At 41.8% G+C, this 11,909-nt stretch overlaps 1 protein-coding gene across 4 annotated transcripts in view; it reads right to left on the reverse strand.

The window, feature by feature from the left end:
• NBEAL1 (neurobeachin like 1) overlaps window positions 1–10,767 on the reverse strand; it is a 94,419-nt gene extending 83,652 nt beyond the window's left edge. For all 4 annotated transcript variants that reach the window (XM_086615311.1, XM_086615312.1, XM_086615314.1 and 1 more), the window contains exons 1-2: window positions 10,729–10,767; window positions 9,825–10,126 (exon numbers count right to left, since the gene is read on the reverse strand). In XM_086615311.1, coding sequence (XP_086471437.1) covers window positions 9,825–9,875 — 51 coding nt within the window. In that variant the 5' untranslated portion in view covers window positions 9,876–10,126; window positions 10,729–10,767. The remainder of the gene's footprint in view (window positions 1–9,824; window positions 10,127–10,728) is intronic.
• Window positions 10,768–11,909: the final 1,142 nt, after the last annotated feature.

Consider the following 11,909-nt stretch of genomic DNA (forward strand, 5'->3'; position numbering starts at 1 on the left):
CTTTGAAAACATGTGAACACTACAGATATAACCAAAATTGTTATTTTAAAAGATAATAATAATTAAAATAAAATCAAATAAATAAAAAAATCAAATAGTAAATCTAATAAAACCTTTTCCCTCCTTGCTTCTCAGAACATGCAAAACCATTTAACCTACAGTTCCCAGGAAGCTTAAGTCATTTATCAAGAAAACTGTTAATTCCAGCTAGTCCCAAGTTCAGCAAAAGCACAGGTAAATGAATACCAAGTTTCATATAACTGAATGCATTAGCCAAACATTTATTGACAGAGTTGGTTAGGCAACTTGCAGGCAGTCTGCACCTACCACAACCACTTTCTACAAAACTTACGAGGATTATGTCACTAGAAACACTGGGCTCATGCCCCATATATATTGTCAGTTAACATTTCCAACCACTCTTCCACAGAAGCCAACTATTTACTCTTTTTGCATGATGCCTTTAGAATAGGAGGTTTCAATAACTTTTAAAACTTCTTTTCATTTCCTAAATTCTCCTTCCACATTCCAAGTGAAAACTGGCAGTAAACCATATGAAGGTACGATGCTTTACTAAAATTATTAGTAATATTAAAGGATTCAAACTCAAACTGCTTCATTCTCACTTTGCTTTTTATAGGTGTTTTTGGTATTAATGCTAAAATCTTCTTTCCAGCGCAAGTGTTACCTTTTCAACCTCTGCTTTCACTTCCTTATTAGTTTTTAAACATCTTATGGGATACTCCTACAGGTTCTTACGCAGATTCTGGTGAATGATAATTGACAATAAAAAGAGTACCAATTCTCCCTCTATTAATAATTAAAAGTAACCTCATTCACCATGTTCATTCAGACTTCAGGAATAAGTCCACAAAGATTTGCCTTCATTCCTATCTCCCCCACAACTTCAGTCTAAAAGCAAGAATAACTAGGACTGGTTATTTAAATAAAAGTGTATTTTCTATGTTAAATTGCTATCTATTAGATCACTAAAGGTTTAGCATCTGCTTTAATTGTATGCTCTCTTTGTGCTATGTAAGAGCAGTATTTAACAATGAATTTATTTTGAAGTTTTGTTTGTGCCTCCCTCCAATGTCCTTTAGATAAAGTATTCAAAAGCCTTTAAAGTCTCTGGAATTTAACCTCTTAAATAGCCTCACTGTTTTAAAATATGTTCTGCTTTTAGAGACTACTATAAATAGATATTCTTACGGTTAAATTTAATTCTTAATTTTACACAGCCATAGTTACCAGTGTTACTCAATGGTCAAACAATTACTTAAAGCCATTTATTCCTATTGCTTACTATAGCTATATGCAATCCTCAATCATAAATCAGATTATCATAAATGCTTTAAATATCAGAGGAAGTATCAACACACACACATATTTTATCAGCACCGAAATCTAACAGTTAATGCTTAGATTTGCAGATGCATGGAGGAGCCTTAGCGAAATGCCAAATTTAAAACAGCGTTTATGATGAGAATAATCAAGTATAGTTTTCATTTCTTGGTGTTTCCTGCCGTATCTCCCATTCTCCTCTACTCCAGCCTTCCATTTACTAGAAGATCAACTGGAAAAGTTATCTGAACAAACGGCTTTTTTAAAAAAATGCTTATCTGAACTGTCAAGATGTGCATGCTTTTTCCTTCTATGTATTTCTTTCAACAAGAAAAGGTCAGTAATTAAAGAAGCTCTTCTCTCTTCTGTGACAGCTGTTTAACTTTTCTGAAGCCTGTAAATATTTTAACAGTATCTATTGACAACATTTGGATCCAGGCATTAAGCTACAATGCTGTTCCATGGGCAGCTGGCAAGCCGTTCTCCCATTTCCGTATTACAGCACAAACACAATCATAGAATGCTTTGAGTTGGAAAGGACCTTAAAGATCATTTAGCTCTTGGAAAGGACCTTAAAGATCATCTAGTTCCAACCCTGCTGCCATGGGCAAGGACAGTTTCCACTACACCAGGTTGCCCAAAGCCTCATCCAACCTGGCCTTGAACACTTCCAGGGATGGGGCACCCACAGCTCCTCGGGGCAACCTGTTCCAGTGCCTCACCACCTTCAGAGTGAAGAATTTCTTTCTTCATATCTGAGTTGATTCTGCAATATTCTTTTATGAGGACACATGCTATCCCCAAATCTAAACCAGATGACCAAGTTAAGCATGCCATAACTCAGATACCACACAACAGCCCAGTGTTTGTTAAATTCGCTCTATTAGTACATCAACACACAGAACCAGAAGCCTGTGTTTCTAGCCTTGTGATAAATCATTCCATTTAAGAGACATTTGATGAAAAAAAACTTGATCTGAAATACCTTTATTGGTATGTTCAGAACTGGATGTTTCTCATTAATTCTATAAAACACTAATCCACAAACCTGTGGACATGTAGGGATTTCACCCTCAGGCTGGACACCAGTAAAACCCTGAATCTTACAGCAAACACATGGACAAACATCTGACACTTCCTTATCGAAAAGTAGCAGCTGCATACATGCATTGCCAAATATATCATAGAATGACAAGAAACAAAACCAATTTCTCCATAGTTCGCAAAATGCTAGGGTTTTCTTATATCTCTGTTTAGATTTATCTGCTGTCTCATTTCAACCTGAAGTCTGCATTCTCTGTGGCAGTCCCCGTTCTGTGTCTGAACAACCACCAGCACAAGATCACCCTGGCCCATAATTACAGAAGGTAATAGCTACTGTAAGTTAAGACTAATGTCTCACATGTACACAGTGGTTACTTACATGAAAAGTTCTGTATTTGTAAATATAAGAATTATGTTAGCTCTTGGACTGTGAGACATCTCTTTAAATAGCAGACTGTAAATTCAGAATCAAAGACCAACTGTTCTTGTTTATCTATATCCATTCTTAGTTCAGCACCTCCTAAAGACAGAACAAAGATATTTTCACCAACACATGGCCGCGAGTGACTTGTGACGTGCTCTTTTACAAGTTACACTCTCAGAACGCAGAGATTTATTTAAAACAATCTGCAGAAAAGTATTTTACACAGCAATTGTTTAATAAATCTTCACTCACTAGCTTTAGCAGAGGCATGAATTCACATGACAGACTTATGAAAAACTTTTACTCAATGTTTGGTTTGCTCAAGCATTCATCTAGTTTTAAGCTGAATACTTCTGTGTCATGTAACAAAAGCAACATATAGCGATGTGATATGAATCACTGACAAATCAGCAATTGCACAAGAAGGAAGACAAGTGCAAGCTAAGTCAGGATGAGATCATATTTGGGATGCAAAGGTCAGTGTTTCACAGGGGGCTTAGAGTTTAACATCAAAGATTATATTCTTGTGGAATTACATGTGTCTCACCACAACTAAGCGAAATTTTGCTAAAAACACAATTCTTTGAGAAACACAATAGTTATATCTGAAAGTTGATCCGATCACAAACCGTTCTAGTTTATTTACAAATACTCTCCAATTTTATACAGGGACAGAGGTTAAAAACCTCTTACAAGCAAAAACTCACATTATTTAATATAAACTGATGACCCATCCCTTGCAATTTCATAATACCCTTCCAGAAGGTATATATTTGCTGTCACTTAGTGAACATTACGTTAAATGCCCTAATCTTTTGGGGCAGATACAGGTTACGGAGGGATTCAAATGAACTAAAAAATATCGTCTGGGAGGCAGTACTTTGTAAAACAATAGTGAAAGGATGCTGACAATATGGCAGAACCCCTTTTGTCAGTGACAGTCAGGTAGTAGGTCAGCGTAGCAAGACTGCAACACCACACATTGAAAAACTGGTATGTTCTTTCTCCAAGTCAACTTTTTTGCCTATCAAGATCACCTCCCTTTTATGTTAGTTTGGCCCACTAACACAAGGTGGCTGATGATAAGAGAATTCCCCCCAAGGAGCACATCCTTGAAAGGATCTAAAGGTACATAAATTTATCCTCACAATTCAAGGTCAAATTTACACAGTAACAGAGAATGAATAGAAATTATTCTCCTTCATAGACTTCTCATTAATTTAAATGACCTGTTTAGTCCTCGTAATGCAAATATAAGTTTAACTCAAGCCAATTAAACAGACATGTTTATATGTTAAAGCTTTGCAATGGTTTTCTGCTCACAGAGACAGCCGTGTCATTACAGAAAAGCCAGCACTGCTAGCACACCGCACTTTGGAGCAGACCGCTGTGAAGAGTGAGGTGCTACAGACTAACAGAAATCATAATTTCTCCCAAGACCACTTATCTTCTCATTCAAGTCTTCCTCTGATTCCTTTAAGGCAGCCTATAAGGATCCTAGATGAGGAAAAAAATAACTCAAAGTAACAGGACTTTAACCACTGTAAGACATTTTTAGGATAATGCATGTAGCCGCATTTCATGTTTTTCTTGTCCAGCTTTTGATCTAGTACAAGAAAGCACTCTCCTACAAAAAAGTACCACATCTCTTTCTATGCTGCAATACTAAATGAGAAGGTATTTATAACATACAGATAGCCGTCACTATGCCGGAAAGAAAACTACAATATACTTGTCTCAATACAATCAGATTTTGTAAAAACAAACGAGAAGTACAGCACAACATAAGAAAGTACATTTAAGATGACAGCTTATACAGAAGTCTGCTCCTCTTAATACAGCAAGAGATACGACTGTCTCAGCTATCTGCATTAGTAAAGTCAAGAACATAATGATTACCTTTACACCTGCTAACACACAGAGTCCCTACTGTATTAATGACACTAAGACTGAATATTCCCTTTTAGAAATGTGAAGCACAGGCTAGAAGCTGGCTGAAGAAGAGACTCATAGCTTTCCCTTCAAACTATTATATCCCCTACATGATAAGGCAGTGTTTTAATGAAATCAAGGCTATACTGAAGACAGGAGTGTAAGAAAAAGCTCAGAACTGTTGTAATACAATGAAAACTGAAGATTTTCTGAGGTGCATATGGCAGCTATGCGTCTGTATTTATGCCTTTGAAACCCCTCCTGAAGGCAACTGGAGATTATTTTGGTTTTGATGGAGGAGAAAAATCTCTTTCCATATAAAAGTGTATCTCATCACTTTATGAGTAAAATCAAAAATATCAGATATCCTGTCATGCTTTATGTCCAAGAGTCTGAAATACCTTCCATAACAATCAGAGGAGATGAAATACACATAGCTAAAAAAATCTTACAGATTAAAATAGAGGTTGAATGCCTTTAATTTTAATCTGCATTAACAGTTATTTCAGAGGATTATAAAACATTAATTATTTTTGTATACTGGTATATAATTAGCATGTAAGAAAAGGTTAATCAACTAATATTACAATAGTAATAATATTTACAGCCGTGTTAGTCTAAGGCTATGAGGCAAAAACAGCAGAGATTACCTCAGTCACACGAACATGAAAAGGTTACAGACACATGAAAGCATGTCCTTTTCCCAGACTACTTCAGTTCACACAGCAGAGCTCTTCTCCTCCTGTACACTTACATTAGTAAAGCATTTTCAGGTATCTGCTGTATATGGACTTATGTAAGAAGCATTTCATGCTCCTGTGTAGGTTATTGAAGGCTTTGAAATGACAATCAAGAAGCTCGATGCTACTATTGTCTACCTAGCCTACTGGAGAAAATTTTTCCTAGTGACTTCTGTAGACAGGATCTGTGTTACCTACTCTACATATAAGTCAATTATCTTAAAATGCACACACTCCTACATTTGGATGAAGACTGCAGCTTAAATCTATATCAATATTCAAGTGAATAACAGTATTGTACATTTACAGAGAATTGAACAGGAAAAAACCCAATAAAACCATTTGAATCTGAAAATCATTAAAAAACATGCCAGCAAGTTGCATCCTTAACAATGCTTTCTTTGCAGAAGGTTTGACATCACCATTTGAAAAAAAAGAAAAAAAAAAGAAAAGGAAAAATAAACAAACCCTCAAGGCAGGATCAGCTCAGACTATTAACGATGTTGTGATACAACCAAAGTGACTCAAATCTAAACTTCACTAGATTTAATGAATTTTTAAACTGCTTCCATGCAACATCAGAAGCATCATAAATCATATGTGGCTGCTACTTTCATTGAGCATCTTAAACAGCAGACTGTAATCTGCAGCTTTGTAGCTACTGCCCTACAGGATAGCTTTTAGAGGAACAGAAGAAGAAAAAAAAAATCCAAAAATCAAACCCCAACCTTAGATTAGAAACTGCCAGATAAAAAACCCACAACTGAATACCAACTAAAAATGAAAGCAGCCACTCAAACAATCTTAAAAGACAAAAAGAAAAGAAACCACCTCCTACATGGTGTCATCCAAAGACTGCTTCTGCAGAGATCCTGGTTACATGCTGCTGTGCATCCAAATTTCCAGTTGCTAAATTGCATAAGAGGCAATGAAAGTAGACAAATGTCTTCCTAATGTTACTCTGCACAAAAGTAATTGTTGTAACTGACACCTGATGCTGCCAGAGATGTCAAGTGATCACAAAGAACAAGAGTCATGACCCAGGATAGACGGTAAGATGGTAACGCAGCATTATCCCTCACTTTGAAGCTGTGAAAAGCCTTGCTGCTGTAGCACAGGGTGCTATATTTAACATACTATCACGAAGGACCTGGTTATCTAAAAAAGGCAAGACAAACAAGGCTACTTATATAGCAGCACTCTGAAGCATCACACAAAAAAGGAGCTGGGATTGCAACTGTTTCTTTAGCTAACAAGGCTGCAAAACATAAAGCCACATATTTGGGATTTGTGGCACAACAAATTCCCACCTTACTCAACTGTGACTCCCCAGCTTTTGCAGTTTGGAGAAACTGTCTAGCTTTCCTTCCTGGGACGTCAGCCACAACAAAGTCATGACAGTGCAACACACAGGATATGATACTACACTTCACTGGGCAGTCCCAGGTATAGAGACTTCTCCTTAAAACACTGTATCCTGTCACTGGTAATTATTTATTGCTACACCTTCCCCTTGTGCTAGAGGCTCAAGGACAACAACAGCACACGGACATTTTCAAGACACGACTGAACTATCTAATTCACATTAAGGCTTCATAACATTTTACATCCTAAGACGTAGCTTCTTTAGTTGCTCTTAACTTCACCAAACTTAATCCAAAATGAAACACCGTTAACGATGGATGCCTGCCTCAAGCAGAATGAGGTATATTTTAACCAGAACCAGTTGAGAGAGAGTGAGAGAGAGAAGGAAAAACCAGTTTTGTGGCTAGCACTTTTTGAAAAAGTGAAGACCGCTTTTTTGGAGTCATTAGCTGCCTTTTAAGACAAGCTGTTTTATTTTAAAACAATATATTTTCCTACTTAAGAACAAGTCCCTATCAACATATGAATCCACCTAATCATGCTCTTAATATTTGTCTGGAAGAAAAAAAAAAAGGCCAGAAAAGTCACTGACAGCTCCTGGTGGCTGAGTATATATAAAAACATTCTTTTAATAGTCCGTCGTCCACCTCCTGAGAGCTGACTAGACTGTGTATGCATCAGTTCCATAAAGAAACTGAACACCCTCTAAGTGATCTAAAGCATACATTTTAACCAGCACTCCCTTATTTATGCAAACTTCCTGCTGGAATGCAGACATAGAGATGGAAAGCACACAATCTGAATGAAAGGTTCAAGAGAAGGGGGAGAAGGTGTAAGACAGAAAAAATAATTTTATAAAGAACTAGGGAGGAAAGAGACAAAGACTGGCTGGGCAAAGAAATTCAGAGCTTGGCTCATGTCTGCAGCTCTGTGTCTCCCAAAGCTGAGGAAAGCCTGGATTCTTGGAGTCTTTTCCAAATGTCTTTGTTCTTCTTACATCGATGAACTCACTGGCAAAACATGCATCTCCTCCAGTGCTAGTCCATTTCCTACTGCCATTGGCATTACAACATTAGTTTAAAAGGCAAAGGTCTATGCAAACATGTTTCAGCCCAACAGATCACCATGCGAGTAGCAGTAAGAAATCATACCACGCTGTTATGTTTGCACTAGTTTTATTTTTAACTACATATAGAGTATTAGGTTTGCAAACTCACACAAAAAATGAGAAAAGCTACAGTTAAGACCACTTTGTGCAACCTTGTCCTAGTTTTAGCTGAGACAGAGTTAGCTCCGCTTTTTAGCAGCTAGGAGAGCTCCGTGTTTTGGTTTTACTCAGAGGCTCGCTCTGAGAAGAATGTTGATAGCAAGCTGATGTTTGTAGTTGGCACTGAGGTCTCAAGGACTTTTCAGCTTGCCGTGTTCTTGCCAGTGTGCAGGAGCACAACAGGATAAGGGGGGAGCATAGCTGGGACAAGGGGTCCACGACTCTCCTTACGATTTGTACCTGAATTTAAGATTGAGGGCCAAACTGGCCAATTAGTATTCCATATCATGCAGCGTCATGCCCAGTATAAAAGTGAGCGTCAGCCGAAAAGAGGGGCTTTTTGCCCTTCCAGGACTCTCACTTTCGCATTCTCGGGGTGTTTTCTCTCTCGCTCGCTCTCTATCTTGGGGCCTCCCATTCATCTGGGATTGCAGTATCGGGATTTATGATTTATCTGTTTCGGGATTATGATTATGCAGCTTCGGGACAAGACGGGCCTCAGTCAAGGGGTGGTGAGCAATTACACTGTACATCACTTGTTTGTATATATTTATCCTTGTACATATCCGTACATATAAATATTGGTAGCAGTAGTAGTAAATTGTTTTTATCTCAACCCACTGGTCTCTCTTCTTCTTTGATTCTCTCCCTCACCCCTGGAGGTGGGGGAGGGTGACTGTGTAGGGTTTGGTTGCCGGAGCAGCCTAACCCACGACAAACCTTCATCCACTGCTCTGTGCACTTGCACTGTTAAGATGGTCTGCACCTAAAATCTCACATTCTGTGCTCTTGAGATGGGCCTTATCTAGAAATGAACTGGGAAGAAGAACAAGATAATTATCTGTTCTACCCTTAATGCCCTGCTGGTTTGAAAAGTTAAAGAAATTGCAATACATACCAAGCATGAGACTGCAAAGAGAAAACGCAAAGCAAAGCCAGAAAATAAGGCCACTAAAAGCTATCCTTGCCACTGTCACTGACTTCCTATATGACAGTAAGCCAGTCCTTTCCCCTGCCTTTACAGTTATTTTTTTATGTTCCTTATTTACAGATACATATTTAGATAATCTGCAATCCAATTTGTGTACATACTCAGCACGCCCAGCAGCAATTAGGATCTGGTCTTTAAACACATGAATCGCCTTACACTGTAAAATGCAAATGGAGACACGATGGTATTTTAATAACCTTCCTGCCAGGTGAAAGAAATTATTATTAATGGAGTACTTCGATGTTATGTTGATAATCAGCATAGGAAGACTCAGGAGTAAATTCAAAAATCTGGGAAGGCTTTTACTAATATAGTTTAAATGAAACCAGACCCGCACAGAAAACGGTAAGTGTAAAGCTAAATACTAGACAGCAGTGAATTAAATGAATACAATACATCTTAATGCCATGGTCCTACAAACCAAAGAATTACGTGAACACATGCATTCACATGGTTAAAAGATACAGTTACAATAACTGCTTGAGCTGAGCCATGAACACTGTGCAATTCACACCTCACGCACAAAAAAGCCCAACCTGAACAGCAAATCAAGAAATGAGGCGGTAAATAGTCCAAGAAGTGCAGTTATATCCCTACAGAAGCTAGACAAGTCTATCCAACTTCTAAGAAAAAAAAGCGTTAAAAGATGTTACAGATACATTTCTTCCAAACCAAAGAGGGAAAAGACACACAAGCAACCTCCCCCAAAATATTTACCTTACTGCAGTAAAGCATCCAAAGCTCATACAGCCTCTCTCGGGATGCCATTCCTTCCTTTCCTCTTTCCGTCGATACCAGCGACTTTCGTTCAAGATCCTACCATGCTCAGTTCCCAAGTGCTCTTCCTGCAGCTTTGGCTTTATTATTACAGCTATATCATAACCCGAGAAGACGTCAAGGATGAAAACAACAGGGTCTCAGCCTCTCTTTTTCGGGTAAACAACGCAGCACAACACAAGCTGCTGCAGAGAAGTGTCAAGCATGTCCGTCCTTCGCCAGCGCTGCTTCAGTTTTAATCTCTGAAAGTGAAAACACCCTTCAGGCCTTTGGTGGAGGAAGGAAAAACAAATCCGTACTCAAAGCCCACAGACAACCTCGGGAATTACGCGGCGGCGGCCGGTCGCATTACTTTCGCCTCTGACGTTATTACCCCTAAGACGGAGAAGTCTGGTTTCCAATTTTCGGGGCGCTTTCTCTCTCTTTTTCTGTGCAGAGAGTCAGCGGAGGGGAAAGCAGCGGGGCTCTCGAGAGAGGACGCCGGAGCCCCGAGGGCGCGGGGAGAGGCGGCGGCGGTATCGCGGCTCACGCTGCCGCCGGGGGGGCGGCCGGCCGCCTCCCGCCCGCCGGGGCCCCGGCCCGGCAGTGGCAGCCGCCGCCGCCGCCCCACTGCCCCCACCCCCGGGCTCCGCAGCCGGCCTCGGGGCCCGGCGGGCCCAGGCAGCGGCGTCTCCCGCAGATTAGCGGCTGCCGAGGCAGAGACGCCGGCCGCGGCCTTTCCCGAGCCCCGCGCTGCCCCGCCGCCCGCTCCCGGGCGAGAGCTACTGCCCTGCGCCGCCACCCACCGCGCCCGCGGCCTCCCCGAGCTCCCCCCGCGCCAGCGCGGCCTCTCCCCACAGCCTACCCGGGCCACGGCGGGTGGCGGCCGGGCAGCGCCGCGCGGCAGCCGGGCAGCGGAGGGGGCCGGGTCTCGCCACATCGCCCGCCCCGTCCGCATTCCGGCACACGCCCCGGGCCACCGCCGAGGGGCGGGGAGGCCGCGGGCGCCATCTTAGCTGCGGGCAGGGACAGAGGCGGAACCTGCCCCGCAGGCGGAGGGTGGGCGGCCGCGCTCCAGCGCCTCGGCCCGAGGCCGCTGGCCGGCCAGCCCCGGCGGCAGAGCCGTGCCGGGGCCAGCGGCGCCTCACCCGAGGAGCAGCCGGTCCCTCTCCGGCGGTGCGCCTCTCTGCCGCACCGGGAGTCTGTTTGCCCGTGAAAGGATTCGGCACTCCCAGTCCTCGTGGGACGGAGCAGCGCAGGAAAACTCCGGGCTGCTTTACAAGGGATAAAGGATATCAAGCACATACAGGTGTTTACATGTGCTCCTGCATAGCCTGAGGAGCGTGGATACATACATACATACATAAAGTCTGCCCGCATCTCGTCTGCAGAGCTTGTGTAGGACTAAGAAAATGCTCCTGAAATAAGTTAGATTTCTAAAGGAGAAGAAGCATGAAAAGACACTCCTCAGCTTACTGGGGTGGCTCTTTCCAAGCATTCCAGTAGCACAGCGGCCCTCCCGAGGCACAGTGCTCCAGCAAAGGACTTTCCTCCTGCTCCTTCAATAACAGAATCCCAGAGAACTCCCCGGGAGCGGGCTTCCTTCTGTGCCTGTCTGCTCCCTTGGAAAGCGGGGCTGGAAATTAATGTTGTGTCAGGCTCCAAAGCAGGAAGAAGGAGATTTAGGAGGCCTGGGCCGCCTTCGCAGTTTGCTGGGAGAATCACAGCCCTGATCCTTCTGCTGCTGAGTCAGCTCCTCACCTGGATAAATCTCGTACAGCTTCACGTGATGGAGCATTAAGTGCCATTCATTGCCCAGTCAATTCCTTTACAGGAGATTTCCACACCACTGCAATAGTTTCGTGCAAGGTTTGGAAATCCTTTGCAAAGGAATCGACTGTGCAATATCATTATATTGTCTGCAGCATAAAAAATTGCTAGGGATGGATAAGTGTCACCAAGAGCTCAGAAGCAGTCTGAGATTGGTCCCTGCAACATGCCTTTGCATATTTGTCTTGCTTTTAGAAGATCAGTGAAGTTTCCCTG

This window comes from Tauraco erythrolophus, chromosome 8 (genome assembly GCF_009769465.1).
Source record: "Tauraco erythrolophus isolate bTauEry1 chromosome 8, bTauEry1.pri, whole genome shotgun sequence".
Classification (NCBI taxonomy): Eukaryota; Metazoa; Chordata; class Aves; order Musophagiformes; family Musophagidae; genus Tauraco; species Tauraco erythrolophus.